Raw genomic sequence first — 27,038 nt, 5'->3', positions numbered from 1 at the left:
CTAGACACCGAATCGAGGTACAGCACATTCGGTAGGGAACTCTTCGCAGTTTACTTCAGATATTCAACACATCTCTGGAGCAAACAATGTAGTTGCAGACGCTTTATCTCGTATAACTTCCTTGAACAGTTTCCAAGGAATCGACCTTCTTAAACTCGCCGAGCTTCAAAAAGAAGACAGTGATCTTCAGCACGAGTTATCGTCCACAACACTTAAACTACGCATCAAACAGATGGGAACAGGTAAGGAAACTCTACTTTGTGACACATCTACAGGTAGGGATCGCCCAATCGTGCCGAAACATTATCGACGCAATGTCTTCAACACATTGCACAAACTTTCGCATCCAGGTGTTCGTGCAACCATCAAGCTTATAGCAGAAAGGTTTTGCTGGCCTGGAATGAATAAAGACGTGAGGGAGTGGGCACGCTCCTGTGTAAGCTGCCAAAAATCTAAGGTTATCAGACACAATAAATGTCCCTTAGGCTCGTTTAAAACTCCCGATGCTCGTTTCGACCATGTTCATTTGGATTTGGTAGGACCTTTACCAGATTCAAATGGATACTCTTATCTCTTAACCTGCGTTGACCGTTTCACTCGATGGCCAGAAGCAGTACCTATTAAGGACATCACTGCTGAAACAGTGGCCCGCACCTTCGTCGAACGATGGGTAGCAAACTTTGGCTGCCCTTCAACCATCACTACAGACCGCGGACGTCAGTTTGAATCCGATCTTTTCCGTCGTCTGACCACACTTTTAGGAATCACTCGCTTCCGAACGACCGCCTACCATCCACAAGCAAACGGGTTGGTAGAACGTTTTCACCGACAACTGAAAGCTTCGCTATCAGCAGCAAACATTTCACAGTGGACCGACGCTCTTCCACTCGTCTTACTAGGTATCCGCAATGCAGTGAAAGCTGACATTGGATACACTGCGTCTCAACTCGTTTATGGAACGACACTTCGACTTCCAGGAGAATTCGTGGACCCTTCATCCTCTTCAATGAACATGGATCTAACCTCCTACACGAACAGGCTTACAAACGCAATGCGTTCAGTTAAGCCTGCTTTCACTCGACCTCAATCAACTGATGTTTTCGTTCAACCTGACTTACGATATAGTACAAACGTTTTCGTTCGTCGAGACTCGCATCGACGACCATTCGAATCAGCATACGAAGGACCCTTCAAAGTTCTTCAACGTGAATCTAAGTACTATATAGTCGATAAGAACGGAACCAACGATAGCATCAGCATCGATCGCTTAAAAGCAGCGTATTTAGAAGGAAATCCTATCCACGTCGATTTTCCTTCGGTACAATCGAACGACACGACTCCGACACTTACAATACCTCATCCGACAACCAACACACACGATGATACTTCGACAGTATCTGAAAATAAACTTAAAACGATGCGTTGTGGAAGAAGGGTGAGATTTCCAGAACATTTAAACGACTATTGCACGTAAAGCACTTCTCGACATTTTATATTATTTTAAAAAAAAAAACAATTTTAATATGCTTATATATTTTTATTTCTATTTAAAAAAAACAAAACAAAAAAAACAATTTTTTTAATGCTATTACGTGTTCATGAGTTTATTTTCCATTTTTTCCGCCGACATTGTGTTTTTACGCACATACGAGTGTATTTCGACATGCACTTACATTTTCTTTTTTCTTTTCCAGGACGGCTGGAAAAGAACGATGACGTTTATGAGGATCCGAAATTTTCATTGTACATTTTCTTTTTTTACTATGTTGTACCTCCGTCCCATATAGTAAGGAAAGACGACCAGACGCTGCTAAATTTAGTAAGCTATCAGAAGAGTGTTTACCAACGACAAACTCGTTGGGTTTAAACTTCTGGCTGGCCACGTCTTAGGGTCGTCACTGCCCCACCAGGGGGGGAGTGATCTGTAGCGGTAAATAAATCCCCAAAATAAATAGCACTAAGTTTTCGACATTGGATGCTGACCATATGTTTTAGTGGACTCACCTAGCTGAAGGCGCTCGGTCAGGCATCCGCACCAGATCACGTGTGGTAACGCCGTGCTCAACATCAACCGCAATCGCTAGCCAGATTAGATCAGAGAATTCCGATATATTGGTCATCGCCAAATATACTCTTCCGATCTTCTCGACTCTGTCTTTTGATTTCTCTGGGTGGGAACGAAATACATTAGAAGGTGTTACTGGTAGAAGCGTTGTCAAACACTGAATACCTGTGACATCATCACCCTGTAAGGCTGTTTCTGATAGAGGTTTTAGGGTATGATAGGCCATTCGTAGTTCTTTGCAGTACTCAGACGAAGAAATGTTTAGTGCTATACCCGACTTTCATGAAGTCGCACTTGGAATATGGAATTCAAAAGGTGAGCCCTTGTTTCAAGTGTGAGGTGAACATTCTGGAACAAGCCCAACGACGAGGGACTAAAATGAAGACAGACTGAGACACCGCAAATTATTTCCATTATCTTACCACAGATTATGGGTTGATCTAATATTAGCTTACCGTATAGTAAGCGATGACCCTGGTGTTATTACGTCTTATCTTTTCCTTCCGTCTAGGCCTGATCATTTGAGAGGACATCTTAAGAAATTTCAAAAACCGAGATCAGATGGTCTACGTCTGGAATTTCGCTTCTCGCACAGAGTAGTGGAATTCTCTACCACAGCACGTTATATCAGCACTTTTTTTGGTGTCTACAGTGCTTCAGACTGCAAGTATTAATATAGGTCAATCGACCTCCTATCCTTACTACTGAAGACTTTCAGCGCTTTGTATAAAAAGTGCGCCACGGGAAGGGGTTGGTTGTGGGTATGATATTATCGTTATTAATAATGGCTTGGTACAATATAGAATTCTCAGCACAAGGTATTTCAACAAGTTTTTTTACAAAAATAGCAAAAAAGAAAGGATGAAGGTTTTAAAAAAATCTGCAAAGACTGTACAACTATCCAGATTAGAGACATGTCAAGAATACAGGTTATTGACTAGGTTAACTCTAACCAATTGTAAAGTATTGTGGAACTTCTATACTTTTTCTTGCTTGTATGGATTTTAATGTATTGACGTCTCGTTCTACCAGAAGTTATAGTGTGACCCGAGCTGCTAATTTTGGGAAGAATTTGGCCCATTTTGGGAAGCCGCTATAGTAAATTTTGGGGAAATGGCACAAAACCCCCAAACTTTGGGGAAATCCTCAAAGTTGGGAGCTTGAGGAGAAAGACAGAAGTGAAGTGGATAGTTAGTATCTAATAAGATAACACCTACCATGAGTTTGCATGACTTTAGATGTCTATCCACAACCATATTAATTATGACCTCGAAAGATTCATCACACACTTTGCTAACTGCCTTCGGTACTTTCGCAATACAGCTAAGCTTTTTGGCGAGACTCTAATTTAGGGACGACCTTGAACGAATCTTAGATGACCTTGACAATTATTAGCCAATCAGAAGACATTTAGTATAAAGTGAAAATATATATTTTAAGTAAGCCATGAATTACGGTGGATATTCTTCTTTTACATGATTTAAAAACTTGTTGAGGTTTGATAAAGGTTCAGAGGCTTTGAATTCACAATGCATGTGGTATAGAAACTCGTGCATAGGGTTAGGGTGCTAACATGAGATCGGTTTACAACGGATTTTAGAGGTTAGGGTTAGGGTTGTAGCCTCTCAATTAACACCTCTTCTCTAAAATCCGATGTAAACCGATCTCATGTTAGCAGCCTGACCCTAACCGTATTCACGAGTTTCTATACCGTAGGCATTATGAATTCAGAACTTCTGAGCCTTTATCAAATCTTAACAAGTTTTTTATTCATGTAAAAGAAGAATATCCACTGTAATTCATTACTTTCTTGTAATATATTTTTACTTTATACTGTCTTCTGATAGGCTAATAATTGAAATTGCTCAAACGCTTTTCACTGGCTCGTCCCTAAATTAGAGTCTTGCCGTCCCATATGTTGTAACCTCTCATTAATCACCTCCTCTCTAAAATCCGCTGTGAATCGATGGTATGTTAGCATTGCGTTTTGAACTTGGCTCCGTGACCTTGAAATTGCTCAAACGCTTCGGATTGGCTCGTCCCTAAATTAGTCTCGCCGAATTGACAAATTGTAAGAGTAAATGACGTGTAAATAATTGTGCGCATTTATTGATCAGGATGAGAGACTTTAAGACTGTTGAAGTTATATAGAGCCATCTATAAACAAGTGATGGTAAAAATCAAATAAAAACAGTGGAACATAGATACATGGTACTACATATATAATTAACCCGAGCAACCGAGAAAGCGGAATAAATAGATGATAAACGTTCCAGAAAGGCTCCTCTGCCTTCCATGTGTAAATAATGTGAACTTTCCCATTTTTACATCTTCGTTCTTAAAATGTCTGCTATTATTTGACTTTTTGCCTATGTTTACCCTCATTTTCATCATACAGAAAACGCCAAAACATGTGTCATTTACTATCGACTTGATTTAAAAAACCACATGACTAAAGTCATTTACTAATGGGAATTATCATGGTTTATATGGAGGTTAATAACAGACAGATACTCGAACAACAATTGTTACGTATTTTCATTGTGCGTGCGAAGTTCTGCGGTAATTTACGCAGACCTGTAAAGGAAACTATGGGTATTACGTTATACATCAAGAATATCCTGATTTCCAATCGCATATTCAATCAAGCGCGCTCTCACAACAGACAATTAGTTGCAAAGTATCTCATGCAAGTAAGAAACTCAGTACACGGCAAGAGAAAGCTTTGTTAAAATTAAGTTAAACACATAAATAAGTTTTAATCATAACGTCTTTCTTAAACTTAACTATTCCGAATCAAAACGATCCCTCTGTGAATTCTAAAACTTGATAAATACAAACATTTACAACGATGTCTAACTGGCAGTCTCTTAAACAGTTGTCGACATGAAGTGAGATGGTAGTGTTCCATAATACTGAACACCTCACCTACAAAATAACAGTGAAAGGTTATCATTTTAAATTAGCACCTACGTGTTCTGTTTTCACCCCATGATGATTTTGTAGTTTGTCTTTCATATTGTGGAAACACCCTTGCGTCGCGATGTCAGTTTAGCAAGTTCTTTTTCGGTGACGGACGACGATAAGAATCGTGGTGTTTGTGCGTTTAATGGTTAAAAAGAAAGAAATACTTTATCTGTTTCAAAACAAGCTTGCGGTAAAAGTCCATTGACAAAGTAGGAAAAAAAGTAGCCTACTTTTTTAAATAACCAAGTAGTCATTCCATTGTTTTCCTTTCCTTTAGCTTCCTCTATACTGACGTTCTAACTGAAAGGTGTCAGAATTTTCCCTTTACGTAACTGCAAACTGTTGTTTCCACAAATGCGATTAAAATCAGTTTCTACACAATTATATCGCTATTACACATCTAGTTTTTGGAAATTCTCCAACTATCCTAGTAGATGTTTGTATACATATCCGTCGAGTACTCACAGAGTCCTTTGGAGTTTGAACACAATGCAGCCTAAAATCTTTTGCTGTTCAGACACTGTAACTAATCCACAATCAACACTGCCAGCTGCTGTCACATCAGATAACTCTGAATTGTCAGATGTTCAAGATGAAATTAAAGGAAAGATGTACATTGAATTCACATGCAAGGTAATTGGACGCATAATATTTTTATCAGGAAATCTTTTCTCTTTAGAAGTGCGCTACTCGGTCAAGTAAATATTTTTCTAAGTTGGCTTATGAAAAAGGCATAGTTATTATTCGTTGTGATGGGTGCCAGAGTCTGCATCTAATTGCTGATAACCTGGGATGGATTAAAGACAAACATTGGTTGGTTGTTCTTTCACTTTACAAAGTTATTGTTATTAATTATAGGAAATTAGAGGATTGCGTAAAGGTTAATAAAAAAACAGTATGTATAGCTTAAATGGACATTTTAAGACAGAAACCACTGTGATCAAGTTGATTAAGCTTTACTTATGTACATCTGTAAGGTAAGTCTAAAGATAAGTTTTTTAAAAATTTTTTCTGATACTAGTTTATCTATTACGTTGAACTATAGTTTCGTAGTATGGGAACTCAACCTTGAGATCTTCTTTCTAACGTTAGGCTACACTTTATCCACCATATAACCAATCCACTCATTATTATACACTTGCAGTATACCTCATATTTTAGTAGGAATTTATTTATTCAGGTTTAAAATATTGTTCTTTAGTTAATACCCAGTTTACGCCAAAAGTTAAGGATCAGTCAACGTGGAATATCCTTTATAAGCACCGTAATTTTCGGGTCCACAGTGTGAGCCGGCTCACTGCTTTCCTCTAAAACGCCCCCAAATGCCCTGGTATGGCCGAGGGTGGGGTGGGCCCGCCCTCCCTCTTCAAATGCTCTCACACGGCCACGCGTTTACAGCCTCTGCTAGGGAAGTCCTACTCACTGCCTTCTCGTGGCGGAGGTGTTGTTTACGAAAACGAGAGGACGAAAAGCGAATGTCCGGCGCTTTAACCGGATCTCAAACCAATGGTGCACATGGGCTCCAGTATCCTGCGGGAACAAATGGCGTATGAACCAATCGTTGGTCACCGGCTACCATGGGACTGCATTTCCTCACGATGCTCCACTACCTTAAGGGTCAGACCTTTAGGTCCAAGGCTCGGGGTGTGGCCCCCTAAGAAAACCACCTGCTTCGGTCTGGGTACCCGGGCATTATCACAGCCCACATACAAATGTGATGAAATGTCGATATTTATGGAAAATACTTGTCTTGTTTCGATTAACAATCAAACGATCCACATTATTATTATTATTTACCACGTCATTTATTCACTCTCTTTTATTCCCACTCTGTGTATCCTTATTTTTCGACTTGTACAGCAGCTCGCCTATGGTGGAAACTCGGTTCTATCTAAACGTTCTCGAGTCACTGCCTGGTTGAAAATTGTATGCTACCACCGAATACGAATACTGAAGCAGTTTTTCTGAAACCTCGTGCACTATTCAAACTGGCTGCCTTCAACGATCGCACAATTATGCAGGTCGAGCAACAGATAGGGCGGGCTATGTCTTTGGAAAGTCTTAATTTTGATGTTTGTTGTCTATCCGAGACCCGTATTCAAGACTCTGGCGAAGTACTACAAATTCGATCTCCATCTGTCGCTTCGAAAAGCTTGTTTTACGTGCGCTTATCCGGGGACCCTGTGGCATCTTCGCCCGGTCTTTCTGGCGTTGGTGTCGCACTACGTGCTATAGCTGAGGCAGCACCAATCGATTGGATCCCCATTAACAGCCGGTTATGTACTGTTAGATTAGAAAGTTCTATCAAAGTGAGAAGAAATCGGCGTGAGAAACGATGTCTTTTCGTCATTTCCGCCTATGCCCCAACAGATTGCAGCCCAGATGCAATCATGGATGAATCCTACCACCAGTTAACTGTTCTTCTCCAGAAAGTGCGTTCGACAGATATTGTAGTAGCCTTGAGACTTGAATGTTCAGGTCGGGTGTCAAGGCACAGAAGAGAGTCGTTTAGGTGGCCGATGAAGACTCGTTGATCGCAGGACAGATAACGGGGACCGTCTACTGCAACTGTGCACAGACCACAACCTGTTTCTGGCCAGCACTAACTTTCGGCACAATCATCGCCGATGTGCCACCTGGCGTCCTCCTTCTGCGTCTCAAGCCTGGACTCAGATTGATCACATCGCGATCATCTACCGCTGGTGTGGTGTGTACAAGACTACCGGTCCTTTTGTAGTACCTATCTGGACTCTGATCATGCCCTGGTCCGCGCCAATCTTACCTTACTTTTCAGTTGCCAACGAAGTGACCTTCACCAAAGGATTGATGTCAGCAAGTTGGTTGCAACTTCATGACGCCATGAAAATGGCGAGTAAAGCCGCTTGCGGCTCCGCGAAACGTCCCGCTTATAAGCACTGGGTTTCCTTAGGCTACTTACAACTCATCGAAGTCCGTCGGTCTACTCCGGGTGATCGTGAGTTTGACCACAAGCAAAGGCTGTTACGTAATGAAATCGGGCAAAGCTTGTGTAAGGACCGAGAAGCCTGGTGGTCGGAGCGTGCTAATGAGTTGGAAGCAGCAGCTGCATCTGGTAATTACCGGAAGCTCTTCCAACTCATCCGAGCCACTGGCAGCAAGAAGTCTGGTGTGAGCGAAACAATCTACGAGGATGATGGGATGCCAATCACTAACATCCATCGACGTCTTGGACGATGGGCTGAATTTTTCGAAGGGCAGGTCAACTGGCCTGCTGCTCCGGCAACATCAGTCAGACTGTCCTGCCCTCCATAGCCGGTCACGACTGACCCACCAAATGAGGCGGAAGTCCTCAAGGAACTCCAACCCTTGAAGCGTTACAAATCACCTGGCCCAGATGACTTACCTCCGGCTCTTTTCAAAGATGGTGGTGACTTTTTGACTAAGGAATTGACGACGTTGTTTACAAAGGTTTAAGAACTAGAGAGTGTTCGAACGTCATGGAATGAGTCGATAGTTATCCCTATCTTTAAAAAGGGTTCACGTCGTTCCTGTAACAACTATCGGGGGATAAGTCTACTTCCGATTGCGTCCAAGCTATTGGCTTCCGTCATACTTCGTAGGTTGTTCAAAACCCGAGAAAGATTGACTCGCGAGGAGCAGGCTAGGTTTCGTTCTGGTCGCGGATGTATTGATCATATCTTCACCCTCCGCCAAATGTTAGAACACCGCCATACTTATCAAAGGCCAACAATCGTAGTGTTTCTTGACATCAGGGCTGCCTTCGATTCGTTGGATAGGACTGTTCTCTGGGATTGTCTATTGAAGAAGGGTGTGCCTGAGAAATTTATTAACATCCTAAAAGCCCTATATACAAACACCTCAGGTAGAGTGAGGGCATACAACCACCTTTCTCCATTTTTCCATTCGAGCAGTGGCGTTAGGCAGGGTTGCCCAATCTCACCATTCCTCTTCAACTTTACCATCGATGACATTCTGGAAACAGCTCTGATGGATGTAAGTAATGGCGGTGTAGACCTGTTGCCTGGAGAAAGACTTCTCGACCTTGAGTATGCGGATGATATTGTCTTACTGTGCGATAATGCCCAAGGCATGCACTTAATCAGTTGGGAATCAGTGTTCGTAGGTATGGTATGTGCTTTGCACCTTCGAAATGCAAAGTACTTTTACAAGACTGGCAGGATTCTAATCCTGTACTCACCCTGGATGGTGAGCAGATAGAGGTAGTCGAGAAGTTCGTGTATCTAGATAGCTGCATAAGTGCTGGTGGTGGCGTGAGTGATGAGATCAATGCACGTATAGTGAAAGCCAGAGCGGCTTATGCCAATCTGGGCCATCTTTGGCACCTTCGTGATGTTAGTCTGGCTGTAAAAGGTCGGATTTACAACGCGTCGGTGAGAGCAGTTTTGCTCTGTGCTTTTGAAACCTGGCCTCTCCGAGATGAAGATGTTAGACGACTTTGTGTTCGATCATCACTGTCTCCGAAGGATTTCTGACATCCAGTGGCAACACCATGTTAGTAATGCAGAGGTTCGGCACCGTGTGTTCGGGCCCAGAGACGATAATGCAATCGGTGTCACCATCTTGAAACACCGACTTCGGTGGCTTGGACATGTTCTACGAATGTCGTCCCAGAGACTTCCATGTCGTGCATTATTTGCCGACTCTGGGACTGGCTGGAAAAAGTGGTCAGTGTATGATATAGTGTCGTAGTATGAAAGAGAGCTGCAAAGGGCTGGACTGTGTTGGTCCTTCATGACTCCTTGGCTGGGGTCCGAGAGATGGTGCAACAAAGTGGCTAGAGACGTTATCAGATATGGCTCAGAATAGAAGCCAATGGCGAACCTGCTGTAACCTTCTTTTACTCTCATAAAAAATGGTTGTCTCTTCCTCAACTGAAAGATTTCTCCTGATTGTACCTTTCCGTTTCCCCCATTATTACTATTATTATTATTATTATTACACTACCTTACACTAATCTCGTCGTTACTGTTCTTTTCTTTTTTCTTTTGCGCTCCTTACCTTCTTTTTTTCTCCGAATTCTCATTGTTTTGTGTGGCGCATATATATTTGGTGCCCTCTTGTACCAATATTTATGTGTTCAAATAAATAAATAACCTATAAAACTGGAATCTTGTGCTGTTGATTCATATGATCTGTATTCAGTTATGCTTCATTTATTTATTTTTTTAATGGTAAGTTATGTAGTAACCTAGGATGTAGTTGTGTGATTCAATATACCCATTTTCCATCTGGGATTGGAGCATAATAAATCTTTAGTAGAAATTATTAAAAATTAAATATGACAAACATTTACAAAAACATTTATATTATTTTCCGAAAGACTAATTTATATCCAGAAAATATTTCAACATCATTATTTACATGTACACTGTCTACTTATGTCTTTCTCATTTCAGAACACACCATCCAACAAGATCAGTCTCCTCAGTCAATGTATCTTGAACTCATGTTTACATTGTACAGTGTAAATAGAATAATAAAATCCCTGAAGTTTTACTGATTCTGAGCCATATCACTCAACGTCTTCATCCGTTTATTCCAGTTATCGCGAGGTAGTCTACATTTACCGACATATATTAGACTGACGGTCGATGGCTTTATTGACTGATGTTATGTTTTCGACTTGGTTGCCACTATCTTTACTTCAACCTACTCCTATACCAGGTAGGGGGTGGTTGGACATGCATAATACATGTCTCAATCACAGTAAATAAAGACCCACGGCTTCAATGGATTCGCCACTTTTCATCTTACCTCGAGACTGTTTATTCTATACTCTCATGATCCATGAGCAATGCTTCGAGGATACAATCAAAAACTTGTAGTCTACTCATGTCTTGTTACCATAAATCACGTTTCTCAAACCTAGAGTAATAAACGATGAAGCTATACTCGGTATACTTGCCGTTCGGTCGACAAACGAATGCCTTATACCAGAGGTAACTGGAGCTGGTAAAACCCAAGGTTTCGTCAGACACCAACCCATCAGGGCTGAGCAGACTTTCAAGGTAAATAAAGTGGTCAGGTGCTTCACTCCTTATGATTGATCTAGGCAGTAGTGCAAACTGTTATGACCTTGAATCGCTTTTACCCCGTTGATACTTGTTATGACTTGACCTTGATCTGTCTAGTCTAACTTGACCTTGACGCGTTAGGCTGAGCGGCTTAACCTTGAGTCTAGTACGCGTGAGTTCGAGATGGGGTAGAGAGACAACTATTCTAGAACCTGATTGGTTGGCAAGCACGCAAGTGAAAGAAGACAAGACAGTTGGAACACTGAACTCTGGATTCTCTGAATTCGGATTAGTGCAAAAATGTACATGAATAAATAAGTGAATATCCTGATCACAACGTACGATAATTTGGGGAAATACAATTATGTCCGAAACTGGGAATTAGGGTAGAAAATAAGATACAAAATTGTATGTTTAAATTACAATATTTTCGGAACAAAAAAGGCTATGGCAGTGAATGATACATAGAACGAAAGCTCATGTTGTGTAGAATAAAATAGGGACAAAAATGAATGTGTTTTACAAGGTTTGAATGAAATGAAATAACGTCCCCAAAAATAGTTTTCGTAGTTTGTCTGGGCTTCTTATTTCCCCGTTCACAACACAAACTATTTCCGAAGCAATATTTTGTATCTAAAAGGGGAGGAACATTCAAACCGTGCTTGTATTTTAAGGTCATCAGAAGGTTCGGCCCTTAGTGACTTTGAATACGACCATGTCGATAAGTGTACCTCTTGGTAGATTAGTCTTTGAAAAGTTAGGTGAGTGTAGTTCCTTAGGAGAATATCAATGACAAAGTTGGATAAAGCTGGAAGATGGTGAACAACCCTGACAGACGCCACTTCATATTGACAGTTCTTCATAAGCTCTGACTCGGCCAATGGCATTTTAGTAAAGGATCGCCACAACATTTATGTACTTCTTTGGTACGCGTTTCAATGACATAAGTTGTCAGAAATCGTCCCGGCCAACAGAGTCGAGCGTCGGCATGTCTATGTCCTGAAACCAGGTGAAGGGTGGATACTTAATCGATCTCACTGACGGCTGACCTTTTAACATTTGGTTCGTTGCTGAGTCGAAATAATTGTTCAGTTTTATCACTTTATAGTTCATTTTCTATCCCTCGCTCCCGTTGACCACCATTGCGTAAACACCATGCTGGCCTATGTTTGAGTTCTCTGCGAGTCTGTCAGAATCAGTTTTCGGGTAACTTAGTGCGACTAGGGCTTTTGAAACCCAATGGTTTTTCTTAACCTTCCGATTAAAGTTGGTGGCAGATATAACTGCTGTATTTACAGTCATATGGATATCATCTCTAGCTTCTTCGGAATAGAGGCAGTCTCTAAGATGGAACAAGTGAATGATCACGTTTGAGTTCCATCTGCATTTTAAACAGGGTACCTCGATGCATGAAATTCTACAACCTCAGCTAGTAGGGGTTGTTACCTCATTTGATATAGGGTTCGTAATTCGGAAATTCCAATATATATTTTTAATCTTGGAATGTGTCCTGAGCTCTAAGCTTTCTACTTACAAGGGGTAAATTCAAGTTGAAGGATTTATTCATATGCCTGTATTCGAAAATATATACATTCACAAAATATAATATGTGAGGCATTTATGTGAAAGTCGTTGTTGACATTACTAAGCATGTTGTTATTCAAGGTGATGTTTTCTTCATTTTCGGTCTCGACTTTGGACCCCAATTTTTTTCAGGATTTATCTGATATCTGTCAAGAAAAAAAAGTTGGAATGAATGAAGTACTTTTTAGTATCATATTTTAAAACAAAACTGGTGATTTTTTTTATCAATTTGGAACAAGTAACTTATTTTTGTATGCAGTTAAACACTTCCTGGTCGTCTCTATACTTGTCTACTAATTTACCTTCTTCAAATGAGACTAGATATATTGATAGTAACCGAAGTTTGCTTTCAATATGTCTACAAGAGTAAGTTTCAGTAAAAATTTACGGGGACAGCTTTTAAAAGTCCAGTCTTTCGGTCTTGGAATAAATCTATACTCTGAATTTAGGGTGTTTCACAGAGTTATGAAGTGGTGGCTTAGTGATTCAAGAGATCGATTTCCAATCACTAGGCCAGCAATTTAGTTTAGGATAATTAAAAGTAGTCGAATTGGTGATCTAAGAATTCCCAGAATAATTCAATTTAAGGGAGGTGGAAGTCGATGAGCACAACTGAACGTATTGTTTTTGGGATTTGAATTAGCCGAGGAATAATGTACAGGGGAATCATTGTTGTATATAAACATCACAGAAACCCAGTAATATTACTAGCTCATATTTGAGTGCACAAACATATACTTAGCAAATGAGTTTCCCTACAAAAGTTTTCGAAATTGGTTCAATTTTAACTTAATCAAACAAGACAAGTGTTAACTATCCATTAGATAAAGCCTCCAATCTATACACAGGTTCTTGTCTGATTTTGACGTCAACCTAATACTGTTTCCATTTTATATTTGAGAATGTGACCCTATTTTCTAGTTGCTTTATACATCCTCTTAGTGTTTTCAACCTTATTAGCTTTCAGCATTAATTCATTCGTTCCACCTTCTGACTAGTTTGATCGCTAGGCTCTGCGAGATTGTGTCATTGAAAGTTGTACCAAGGAAGTACATCAACTTTGTACAGGCTGTCCACTCGTAAACTGCTGGGCGAGCCAAAGCTTATTGCGAACCGTCATTAGAATTTTCAACTTCAAGTGGTGTTCGTCAGAAATTTCCACTTTCCTCATTTTTATCTAAATTCGTCATAGACATCCTCTTAAAATTAACGCTCTGATCGTCCGACTTTATGGGTTGATACCCTACCAGGAAATTCAGTTGTTGTTCTAGAATATACAGATCGTATAATTATGTTTGAAGACATACAGAGTCTCCTGATCTCCTTAAGCAATAACGCAGGTATATTTAAATTGAGATTTTCTCCTTCCAAATTCAAAATGTTACTTCAAAACTGGGTGGTCAGCGCTTGAATTATTGGCAGGCAGTGAATTATTTGGGTCTGTCGAAATCTCGTTACGGATTTAGAAAGCTCAACTGGCTTTTGCCAACTTGTGACATAGGTGTAACATTTGTCTACCAACCAAAGGACGAGTCTACTACGCAGCAGTCTACTTCTTTCTACTCTATGGGTGTGGAAAACGGTCATTAACGATAGAGGATATTTGCACGTTACTAGCATTCGATTATAGGTGTCTTTGAAGCATCGCTCGTTCATTTCGCGACCAACAAGTAAGTACCAGGGTTGAAGACGGTACGAGTTAAAGATGAAAAATCGATAGACGAAGTAGCGAATCTTCAACTGAGGAGCCTGGGGCGTGTGTTACGTATGCCTATCCACCGCTTACCTAGAAGATCGATATTGTCTGGTGCAGGAGTAGGTTGGAAGAAAGTTAAGGGTAGCTAAGCCAAGATGAAGAACCAGTCTATGAAGAAGTCATTGATAAGTGAGCAGAGTCATATTATTAGATGTAAACTACTTCGTTAGGATCTGCGAGATTATCATAGCTAATGATTAGAGATCTTGAACTATATGGTTAAAAGTCGTTTACATTTTGTCTAATCCTAAGTTTCTGGATTTCTCATAACCTTTGTATTTCGTTGATTTTGGTTTTCTTGAATCGTAATCTTCGGTGCCTAATCCTTTCTATTGTAGTGGCTTTGCCTCGTTAATCAATCACCTCGATCACCATTATAATATAAATCTTAACAGTTTGAAATCAGAAGGCAATGAGAAGCAGCAACTACAGTTTATTTGCGGATAGCGCAGATTACAAAGCTATAAGCGCATCAAGCGAATTTGAAGCAGAGAGGCGAATATATGTATATATGAGCAAATACATAAGCAAATTTATAGTCAAATCGCATAAGTGCACAGGAAAATCTAATAATAGGATTCGAGTACATAAATATGAGGGATATTTAAGCAATCAACATTTTAGCTAGTCTTTCATGTCTAGTGACCGTAACAGTACGAAGAAATAGACGGATTTTTACTATTCGAATAACATTGTTTGTTAAGTTAGTAAAACGAATTAACCAAAATTAACCATAATCGGAACTGATTGTAGGATAGTTGCTATACTATTACCACCAGTACTGTCACTACCTCTACTACTCTGGGATTCGCCTTAACAATTTAATCTTGGTGTGCTAATGGGGTATGGCAACTTGAAACGATCTGAACACACATTAGGTCTCACGTTGAATTTGGCTGAGTGACTGCCATCTGCACTAAGACTAGAACTCAGAAATTAAGTGTTGACTAATGCTGGGATAGGTTAAAACAATGATGCTCATCAAAGATCTCATTTCTATTCACTTAGGTTTCGCACTCGACAAGTCGATTATTTTATAATTTCAGAGTCACTTTCATTGAAAAGTTATCCGGTTTTTACAATTTCGTACCAATTACAACTAATACAGTTCCCAAAACTTGAAATACTTGTCCATTTTTAATTACTTGTTCCAATCTACCGTGGTGTACGTTTACCTCATACAAAACTAGCAACTATTCAATATCGACAGATTTTTAAAAAGGTACTTCACTTACCTAACTAGACCATCATTTTTTGATGGAGGTTCAGCAAGCGGATGACGAGTGAAAGATACTGATGGATTAATTGGTCTGGTTCGTAAGCTGATGCGTACTGTTTGACTATGTGAAACATTACTATCCGATTCAATATTTGTCTCTTCCATGTTCGATGAGATTTTCAAGTTACCATCAGCATGCTTCTTTCTTCTGAAGCGTCTTCTGCTTCGAACACTGACCTTTGGTATTGCGTTTACTTCTATTTCGGGATCTCCTTCATCATCATCATTTGATTCAAGGTCAGGTTTTTCTCTTTTACAGTTTGTTCCAGTTCTATCACAATGAGATCGAAAACAGTCGAGTACAAATGAATGCGGAGCATCTGTTTTCAGAGAATTTTTATCAGCATGCGAGCAAGAAACACGGTAGTTGGCATTCAGAAGACAAGAACTAATGAGCAGAAAAAGTCACGATATCAGTTAAGTGTTTCAAATAATTTGTGTAACAGATACTAACTGGTAGTTAAAAATGAGATGTAGACTATCCGACTATGTAACAAACGTACAATGCTTATGTGATAGCAGTTTTCATCTATTCATGTCTATGATTTAATTCACGATTACTCGTCCTTTGAAAAACAGAATTATAATGGAGATTGAAGTAAGAATCTACATAAAACTGCAACTTATTCATGATGACACTAGAGGTGTTTACTAATTCTTAGCAAAATGAGAGTATTCAAAAGTAGACATCGAATTAAGGTTGCACTACAAATCGATCCACGTGTTGATGTGAGATTGAGCGACAGTGAATAATTAAATTGATCATAGAATCCCAACGCTCTCGGAAGTTCTGATTTGCCTAGACATTTGGACAAGTCGTAAGTATTTAGTAATAAATTTTAGCGACGTTTTGTTTTCCATTTAATTCTAACTGAGCGTGGGTAGCGTATACTAGTAGATGAGTCAGATCGCTAATTACATCAAAATTATAGAAAATAGAAACCCAGGTGTTGTGATCAACGTGATATCACTTTGTTACTGTTCTCTGAATGATGCGAAGATTGACCAACCCTTCTTCTTGTGCTATATTAACACATTTCGTGTAAATTTTACAGGATACATAAAATAAAGAATTTTCATTGACTTTAAAATTTTTCCTGAGGGCTTTTACGGGCTTCGTGGAAATCTGTTGGAGATGCTAAATCACTAAATATAGCATTTAAGAAGAAATCAATCTTACGATTCATTCACTAAACTAAAATGAAACCTGTTCCTTGATCGTCAGTGTATTCCCATTTGTACTGATTCATATAATACGAAGTTAGTTTACGGAATTTCATTGTATTAGTAAATTTACTGTTATTCAGCATTTAAGTTATACCCTGCTTAGTTGGTAATCACTGGAATTAATCGGTATATTATTGCATTTGTCTTTTGAAGTAGAATGGAACAGAAGAGAATAGATGTTGTGTAGTGAACATTGGATGTGGAGTGTGGTGTTTCAAACAGTTGTCAAAATTAAGTGATTAATTCTGTTGTACAGACCGATTTTCATTTAGCAGGATGCAGTCATATTTCAATGTTTGATGTCTACACTTATACTCGTGTTCAGTGATATAGGAGTAGGTTGGAAGAAAGCTAGGGGTGGCCAGACCAAAACATGGCACAAGTCCATGAAGTCACTGACAAGTGGACTGAGTCATGTTGGTAGGTGTAGACTACCTGGTTGGGGACTGCGAGATGATAGCAACCGATGGTTAGAGACCCTGAATGACATGGCTCAAAATCGTTTGCAATGGCGCAGGTGCATACACTCTTTGTGTTTTCCCAAATTTTGATCCCCTTATTCCTCCTTGTCTCTTTTTTTCTCTTCCCAAATTTATTTCACTGTATTATACTCTTTAAATAACATCTTCAAACACTAATTTTTCTGATTACTGCTTATACTCTTATTACCTCTATCACTGCGGGATTTGAATCGACAACTGCATCTCTGTGCTAATGTGGTGTGGCAACTCGAACTGATGTACGTACGTACAAAGTTCTACGTTGTTACTGACTGACTGACTGACACTTATACTCGAACTAGGTACCAACCATTTTAAATTCTAAAAACGACATAGTAGTAAGTTAGGGAAAGGTTACATGTAGCCAAATAAGGACATTGGATGGGTTAATGAAGTCACTGATTGTTGGCAGACTGTCAGGTTGAAGTCTGTGGGATTATAGTGATTGGTAATTGGATATACTGTGTGATATGACTAAGAATTGGTCACTATGACATAAATGAATTCACTGTCTGCTCTTAGATCTTGAGTTTTAAATTCACTTTGCACATCTTATTTCGTGATCTCATTCTATCCTCTTAAATTTTATTCTCTATATCTAATCATTTTTACTTATTATCACTACTTCTGTATTCATCTTGATAATTGTATATAGTGCTAAGAACTTGAGACGGTGCGTATTTCTGTCACGTTTTATATTGCTTGTGACTAACTGACATATCAAAGAATTATCCACTAAACTATTAATGAGTAACATCGTACGAATACCTATAAACTTCTACAAGTTTTTTGCAACAGATTTAATGTCTTAATAAACAAAATGTTCTTAGTGTTATTCTCCAAATAACTAACTAGGTATGTTTTCAATGCGCTTTAAAAATGAATTCTGTTTTATTTATGGCCAATTAAGGCTATATTCAATGAACAGAAGGGGCTGGATAGACATGATATTAATCCCAACTTAGAAATCAATACAATTGTGAATAGCGGAAAAAATGAGACCATTAGAATTATCCTTCAAAGCTAGAAGAAAAACATTTTTTAAACACATACCTACACTACTTGTTAAAGAAACTTTAATTAATCAAACAAAAAATATGAATAAAAAAAGCCCACTTACTATAAGTCTGGTTGTTTAGGCATGGTACAACCAAAAACTGATGCTAATTGATCAATTATGTAATATAAAGGAACATCTGGAAGTTCTTCATACGCCACAGTAACCATACCGATGATACGTTTAAATGTGCGGTAATTTTTATTCGTTAGACTATGAGTTGATACCTCAACTTTTGATTCACTTGATCCAGTACCTGGATGGATAGAATATCAAAAAATGTTATTAGAGAGTGGCAACGAATAATTATCACTGAAGAAAATGTCACGCAAACAAACAAGTGTAGTAAAATTTCTTGAAAAGTACGTAGGTTTCAAGTGTAGAGCAAAGAGATGTTCATCAATCCTGCTTACATGGTAGCTTAGTGGTTAAGGGATTTGGCTTACAACCACTAAATTCCAGGTTTGAACCCCACTTTGGTTTGGGCAACCGGATAGTATCACTGGGCCTCACACTTGGATGGTGGCTTATATCCAAGTACCTGGTGAAAAAGTCAATTAAATCATTAAACCACCTCCTACTTTGAACTTTAATTTTGGCTGAAGTAAAAGTTGGAAGAAAACTAGAGATAACCGACTGAAAAGATGACATCACTCCGTGAAATCAGTGACAGCTAGTTTGAGCCATGTTCGTAGTTGTAGATGTGTGTGAAGTCGTCGTAAAGAAAATCCTTTCCACTGAATTATCTTCATTCCTCCCAAAATGACCGAATGGATCTCTTTCGTTATTAATACGATTTATTAAAATGAGAAAGATCAAAATACTCTACATAACTAGTACTGCTATCCCCCCCATAAAGCTAATATTTTCAGACCAATAATAAACACATAGTATAATTATTACCACTAGAAAAATGCATTTTGTGAACTAAACCAGAGAAAATTAAGGAGAAACCGTTCAAATCTTTACAATCGGACTGGTTATTAATCATTAACAGATAATTATATTTACCCATGTTCTTTATTATTCGCCATTCAACAGAGTTATTCTAATGAATGTATGCTGTATGATAATAAGCGGTTATATGCACAGAACATAAGAAACTTTATATAATAGTTAGTCACACCCCACATGTAGGAGATTGTAATACAGCATTATCACGACATTGGAACCAGCAATAGCACGACTAACAAGTTTTCGGTGCATGTTTAAGTACAAACATTCAACAACTGGAATAAACAGGATACACTGGATATTATCCTCAAAAATATTATTCGGACTAAATTATTTTCTTTTTATCGCTTAATTACCAAAAGTCTAGTGTCTCGGCTACGAAAAATACCTGTTGAGATATTAGCGATTTACTTACACTTCGAATTTATTTGTTTAATAAACATTAGACTCTTCAGTATATCAGCAGTTTAAATAATAGTCCACTGTCATTTCATGACTCGTTTTGAAGAAAAACTTTCGAAATTTTTTTAGCCTATTTAGTCAGCTTAACTAAAAATAAGGACGATTAAAGGACCGTTCCGCCTTTCTATGATGCAACAACTCATACTGTCATCCCAATCTAGAGAAAAGAATATAATGTCGGTGGCTTAAACATTTAATCCTTAGTCATTCGATTTTACGTTTGATCTTCGCCCCAGCTACACTGGTTAGGTACTGTGTTCACTCGAAACCAATCTTTGGACACTCTTTAAACCTTCGGTGCCTCTTTGATTGATCTCACTTCCTCGAAAAAAACAAACTAAATCCCTCCCCTTTGCCATCGCCTGGTACGTAATAACCAATTGTAGCACTCTAAAACCAATAACATTCGACGAAACTGGCGATACAACACTAATTTCTACGGAAAACGAACACAATACCGACATACTTATGTCCAATTGTGTTGAAGATGAATGATTTTCACCATTCAAACAACTTGATATACCATTGTCGATGTTTTTGGGAGGGTAGCCTAAATCCGAGAGAAACTCATGTAGGAATGTACGACTATGTAAAGGTCCAATCCAAATAGGACCAAACACATGAAATTTCGAACCACATTCTACACATTGAGGTCCTATAGGTGGGCCAAGAGCTGCAGCAACTACTTTACTAGTATTAACTGCTTCTCCAAGAGGTTGTATATGATGGGCCTAAAAACAATAAAAGGTAAACAAAAGTACAGTACGTTGTTCGGATGAAAATATCTACAAATTATTTGACTTACTGAAAATTATACTACACAAGTTGAACAATTGTTCTTGTCCTTTTTATTTCCGTTAATGATAGGGAGATTAATGACTAACTTTCAAATACTGTGATAACAAAATTAAGCAATTGCTTTTAGGATAGTCTACCTGACAAATCAGCTTTATTCAAACAGGTATTGAGAATCAGGGGCCACTGGACGGCTATATTGTCCTCAGCGGTATGCATCTACGCACCCTCCGTCAGTGATTTAATCAACACTACGTGTCTCGATATTGGGTGATTAGGTTCAATCCTTAGTATTAACAATGAGTAACACAAACTCTAACAATTATCTTTCACGTTTTTTCTACAAGTCTTATTTTGTAGATTATCTTAGGCACGTATTCCTTCATATACTTTATCTTCCTGATAACCATCAAATGAACAGACTCTCATATCTCGCTTCCATATGTTATTTTTATTCTTATTATCCTCCAACTTTAAATTCTGATCACCTTTAATGCCTCTGTTAATGACGCGGAAGCTCTTTTATAACAGACCCTTATATGTAAAAAACAACCATAAATAGGACTATGTAGCTTTAGTGACATCGTCCAGAAGGAAATTTTCTTTGTCGAAACATCATTCTTTTTTCTTTCATTATCGTATATCTGACTATCCACAACTGACCTTAAAATCATAGATTATCCGAGATATTTCCGATAATCCAACGGACAAAATTACAATTCCAGACTACTAAACAGTTATTATTAATAATAAAACAAGATTTGGACGAAACGGAATATTCATAGTTGTAGAAATATTACTCACTAAGCATCCACGACAAATATAACAAATACCATGTTTAGCTGCAATAGCTTTTACAGATATCGGACTAGACCAAACACGTACAAATACACGAATATAGAAATCCACTGACAACGATAACAAAGGTTCAATAACTTTACCATGCTGACTTGCAGCCAACTGCATAGCATTTAAAAGTATTCGTAATCCCTAAACCAAAAAAGCAACATCAATTACTAAACATGGTTATTATGATGAATGACATTTTTAACTTGGTTTTATGAATATGGAGATACAATTTGTTTTAGAATGGAAAAGTTAAACCCTGAATCATCTGCAATTCTAGAATAAAACTCATGGACGTAGATCCTGACTTTTAAGAAAAGGAGATCCTAAGAAATGGAATAGGAGTTTTATGATGTGCAAAACACGAATAAATTAAGACATCATAACTTCCATCACATTATGAAACCTAGATATTTAAATATGTCGAAGTGAGGTATAGATATGTTGGACTTATTTGACTTCTAAAGATTTCTAGGGGAATCGTAAACAATGGAAACGGAGGAGGGATATATGTATTGTCGAGAAAGGGAAGTACTTTGAAGGACATAACGTTGATGCGTCCTAAGTCGTGTGGTCTTATGACCTCAGTTTGCGTATTTATTGGAAAAACAACTACATATATCGCATAGGTGAGGTAGTAAGTTGTTGGTCTAAATTCGGCAGCAGCTACCTCGATATGTACGACAGAGGAGGACCACAACTCTTCACACAAAGTTCGTAGTTCAAAGCTGAGTACGGTGTTACTTCGAAATAAATAAAACATCATTCTGTTACTGAGTATTTCGGAACCGGTTTCAACTGATAAGAGTTTTTTAAAGTCACAGCTCGAAATTCCAAAAGTCCTTATGGTTATTTATTTAAACATAAATATTGGTACAAGGAAGCACCAGATAAGTATGCGCCACAAAACAGTGAGAATGGGAAGAGAAAAAGAATGTAAGGTGCGTACGAGAAAAAAATAGAGAGAACAATAACGACCACAGATCAGTGTATGGTAGTGAAAAAACGATAATAATAATAATGAGGGAAACGGAAAGGTACAACCAGAAAGAATTTTTCCAGTTAAGGAAGTTACAACCACGTTTTATGAAGTTAAAGGTTACAGCAGGTTTGCCACTGGCTTCTATTCTGAGCCATATCTGATAACGTCTCTAGCCACTGTGTTGCACCATCTCTCGGACTCCAGCCAGGAAGTCGACAAGGACGAACGGAAGCCAGTTCTTTGCATCTTCCTTTCATACCACGACACTATATCATACACTGACCACCTTTTCACTTTTTCCAACCAGTCCCAGCGTCGGCAAATAATGCACGACGTGGAATTTTCTGGGACGACATTTGCTGGAAATTGCTTTCTTTTAGTAGAAACAAAGAAAACTGTGAACGGGATGGTAATTTTCAGGCATTAATAAATGGATTTTCAGTTGGTTTTTATTCTATATAGTTCACATTTTTGGGTGTCTTAATACTATTCCCCAACATTTTCACATCATAATTACTCAACTAAAACATTATTTGGAGTTGACTATCACCAAATTATTCGCTGGGGAATTAAAATTATATTCATCTGCCACCTAGTGAACGAAACCTAGTCAATAGATCACTCTGTGATAATTGCAAGAACCTAATAGGTCCGGCGCTTTAGCTGGGTTGGTGGACACGGAGAGTTCACCTAGGGGAGTTGGAAAGCCCTGATTCCAAACGAATGGTGCACATGGGCTCCAGTATCCTGAGTGGAAAAATGGCGTATGAACCAATCGCTGGTCACTGGTTGCCATGGGACTGCATCTCCTCACAATGATCCACTGCCTTATGGGTTAGACCTTTAGGTCCACGATTTAAACGAACAGTTTTTTGAGCATGTTGAGGTGTGGCTCAAACGGTGATACTGACCTTTCTAGAAAATAATACATTATGGCTTAGTGAGTCGAAATTATCGATACTGCTGTTTGATAAGACCAATGATAGAAAACAGCTTTAATCAAATCCGAGCACTTATACACTTGTGCCAACAAGAGACTGTCGGGTTTATTGGGATGTACTCTGAGGACCTTACCGTGTATAGGTCCCGGATTTTTCTGAATAAATAACTCCTAAAAACAACTGGAAATACTCTCACTGCTTTGTGCTAAAATAAGCCTTCTTGTAGTATATTTGAAATGGAATAAAACATAAAGCCATCAGAGAACAGAAATATTCGTTAGAAAGTGACTTTTCACTCGTTGCATACGCCATTGAGAACAGTAACCGAGAAATGAATTCAAGTGAAAGTTAGGGATACTCAGAAAATTTGACATCATGCGATTCACTAGATCATAGTTTGTTATTATTTTACTGTGACTAAGGATTCAGAACTTACAACTTCATGTGTAGAGCCTGTTTTAATAGCCATCCCACCATATTTTCCCATCGAAGTTCCAGGAGTGCTCCCACATAACACTGCCAAATCTGTTGAAGTGACACAGAGAAGTCCACCACTCCGTAAACACTGGACGGCCGTGTTTAAAAACGGACTTGCTGTTCCAAATGGGTCGATATCAACAACATCAAACCTAACAGTAGTCAGAAAAAGTTGGGTCACATGAAATACACAAACGAGACATAATCAGACTTTTCAACAATGAGACCACTAATTGAAGGCCATTACATAAACATTACCTAATTAGTTGGATTGCTTTGTAGAGTTACAGTGGATATAATTTTATGACAAAGTACATATATGCATTCTGGATTTGGAAAACTTATATTGGTCAAGGCTCGCGAAACTTTACGTTCAGCATTCATTAGTCTCAGGTAATTAATCTTGACCGTTTTTCTTACGCATTCTAACTCTTTGATTACTGGTGTGAAGTGTTAGTAGCATGGGTTTAATCGTTAGGGAGAGGCAACAATTAAATTACGGATTCATACATCCCAAAAATCATGTTATCCATGAAAAATAAATAAATTGTAATCACAACCGGACAGTGGTAATATAATATATGACAGTGTCAATCAACTTAATTTATAACACTACATCAGAGTGACGAAACTTGGCACGACTGAAGTCATGGGGATAAGAAATAGTAATAACACTAACGACAGTTTGAAAGGAATCGGTTGATGAGTAAGAAACGTGTCGGCAATCTATAAGTGACAAAATATCCCCTTTATTTATCCTACCTACAGAAGACAAGCTAAGGAACTTTTTGGTACTACCAAACACTAAAGTTGATTCCGCTGTTTTCTGTAACAATCCTGTATAATTGTGGACTATAAAAATCTCCTTTGAAGGGAAATATCCAGGGATATACAACTAGAAACTAGACTACCAAAAATACCCCACTGAACGTACAACCAAATTTACTGCTTTTGCTTTTACTAATTAAGACCACATTTTAGATAAGCTTTCCGTGGATGCTCAAAATTAATTCTGATAATAAACATTGTTCGACATTCCGATATATAAACAAATTACTGATAAATCTAGTTGTCATATGACCTTCCGAATTTAGTCATACGGAGATGCTTCAGCTGATGATTATTTGTGAACTGAATTAACACATTAGAAAAAAACAAACTTTTCGCCAAATAACCGACGTTGATGCATAAGGTCGACAGCGTCGCCGCAAACTGTACTGACAATATTCTCCACATTATTGTGAGCAACATTCTTCTGTATCAAAGCAACAGCCTCTGGACTAAGATCATTGGCAATAATACTCGATACATTTGAAACTTCGAGAGCCATTCTAACAGATCTAATTCCGGATGCTGCTAGTGCCTCCAATATCTTTAGGCCACAAGGAGAAATAGGAGTTTCTTTCGTAGTGATGCTTAATGGTCATCAAAAGGAATCATACCACTCATTTTGTCCTTCATTTTCAGAATAGCTTCTCTTCTGTGCAACTTTCCAAACTGATTTACTACAGCTATTGTAAGGTCTCTGTTAAATTCTTGTACAGGGTTGTAAAACACGCCATCTGGAAGCATGACTTCCGCACAGCCTTCTTTAATAAAAGATGTGCTAGCCATACGCACGCTGCACGATATACGTTGAAAAAGACCGACTGCTTTGCGTACCAAGGTCATCAGGGCAGTAGCGCATCAACATCAGACTTCGTTACAAGGACTTCAGTTTAAAATGGCTCAAATGGGATAGAAAACGATTTTTCTTAACGGCTTCCGTATATAATAGCAGTAGACCACCAATGCCTAGAGGTAGTAACCTAGGTATATTTAACGGTTAAAATAAAAATATTAAATTATAGTGAAATGCTATCCTGAGTCCTTAAGAATCAGTTTCATTATGGAGAGGACAGGAGACTACAATGCCTGTGTTAGTCATGGCAGAAGTGTTCTCTCATTTGGTCAGATTATCTTCTGAAGCACTTGACAGATGGAGCTCCAATCACGTGTTGAGGTAATGAATCCCATTCGATGGGAAAGTCAATCGTCGGCTGACAGGTAATTTGTTCTAATCTTATGAACTTTATCAATCCTCTTATTTGAAAGACAGGAGAAATATGGACATATAAGATGCAAATTTATCACTAAGTAATTTAAAATCTGTAATCAAGTCGCCTCTGATTCTTCCACATGAAACTGGAAATATGCTTAGTTAAGCCAGTCGAGCATCATTTGGAAGCTTTGTTACTATGGGAATCGGTTTTCTCTTAAAAGACTCCCAAGAAGTCACTATCATCTAATGTTTCTCTTTGGAAAAGACTTTGGGTTCTTTTACCGTCTGATAAAGATAGACAGTTCGTTGTTTCTTGTCTGGAAATAATGTTTGGTTTTGGAGTTGGTGAAATAAAATTAAGTTTCAGACTTCTCTGCCAATTGAAGGAGGGAGGACAGAGCATAAATCTCGATAGCGAATTTCCTCAAATCTAATATTGTGTCCCGTGAAATAGTGTTATAGATGAACAAACCACAACTCGGGATGACTACGATCAAATTCTGGGAGTCGGACATTCGTATTCATAACAGTGTCTGTCTCTGTCGGTGACGAATTACATATGTCCTCCAGGCTTTGGATTTGGACCTAGTCTGATATGCGGCATATGACCAACATATTATTGTAAAATGAAAGGGACAAAATAATGTCCACAACACGAATATTTGTGATGAAAAAACCAGTACGTATATATATATATATATATATATATATATATATGAAAAAGAGAATTCAGCGAAGAAAATTTTCTTTTCGACGAAATCATTTACTTAAGCTGTACATTCGTATATATAGTTATATGGAAAATGTATGTCTATAGAAGGATAGAATGGATTGTATCACAAAATGGATTCGACAATAAATAACAGATGAGGTTACGTACTAATCAAGGGGTAAGAAAGAACAAAATTTAAGGGTCAGATAATAGTCCAATTGACAGATATGAAGAAAAACGACTATTATCCGACCCTTAAATTTTGTTCTTCCTTACCCTTGATTAGTACGTAACCTCATCTGTTATTTATTGTCGAATCCATTTTTGTGATACAATCCGTTCTATCCTTCTATAGACA

General features: G+C 38.3%; 2 protein-coding genes across 4 annotated transcripts; one reads left to right on the top strand and one right to left on the bottom strand.

Annotated features, from left to right (window-relative positions):
* Positions 1-2,595: 2,595 nt before the first annotated feature.
* On the top strand, positions 2,596-10,553 carry MS3_00005871 (uncharacterized protein). Of its 2 annotated transcripts, XM_051213953.1 has the most exons (5): positions 2,596-2,826; positions 5,310-5,665; positions 5,712-5,845; positions 5,891-6,009; positions 10,450-10,549. In XM_051213953.1, the coding sequence occupies exons 2-4, from the start codon at positions 5,387-5,389 to the stop codon at positions 5,940-5,942; spliced, it is 465 nt and encodes a 154-aa protein (XP_051069977.1). In that variant the 5' UTR covers positions 2,596-2,826; positions 5,310-5,386; the 3' UTR covers positions 5,943-6,009; positions 10,450-10,549. The 2 variants fall into 2 exon arrangements, with proteins under 2 accessions (XP_051069977.1, XP_051069976.1); XM_051213954.1 differs by having other exon boundaries at positions 5,712-6,009; positions 10,450-10,553.
* A 405-nt stretch (positions 10,554-10,958) lies between these two features.
* Positions 10,959-25,628, bottom strand: TRMT1_1 (tRNA methyltransferase 1; the record flags this gene model as incomplete). Of its 2 annotated transcripts, none has more annotated exons than XM_051213952.1 (8): positions 10,959-12,797; positions 15,643-16,074; positions 18,534-18,726; positions 20,353-20,617; positions 21,486-21,671; positions 23,887-24,079; positions 25,103-25,328; positions 25,370-25,628. In XM_051213952.1, the coding sequence occupies 8 exons, from the start codon at positions 25,596-25,598 to the stop codon at positions 12,728-12,730; spliced, it is 1,794 nt and encodes a 597-aa protein (XP_051069975.1). In that variant the 3' UTR covers positions 10,959-12,727. The 2 variants fall into 2 exon arrangements, with proteins under 2 accessions (XP_051069975.1, XP_012792694.1); XM_012937240.3 differs by having other exon boundaries at positions 12,602-12,797; positions 25,088-25,328; positions 25,370-25,598.
* Positions 25,629-27,038: the final 1,410 nt, after the last annotated feature.

The sequence above is a fragment of the Schistosoma haematobium genome, chromosome 3 (assembly GCF_000699445.3).
Source record: "Schistosoma haematobium chromosome 3, whole genome shotgun sequence".
In the NCBI taxonomy this organism is placed as follows: Eukaryota; Metazoa; Platyhelminthes; class Trematoda; order Strigeidida; family Schistosomatidae; genus Schistosoma; species Schistosoma haematobium.
This window is presented reverse-complemented; position numbering and strand designations above follow the sequence as displayed.

Coding starts and splice junctions, on each gene's coding strand:
- MS3_00005871 (XM_051213954.1), top strand. CDS start 5,387: ATGCGATTAAAATCAGTTTCTACACAATTATATCGCTATTACACATCT. Junction 5,666..5,711: donor ACATTGAATTCACATGCAAG/GTAATTGGACGC, acceptor TTTTCTCTTTAG/AAGTGCGCTACTCGGTCAAG.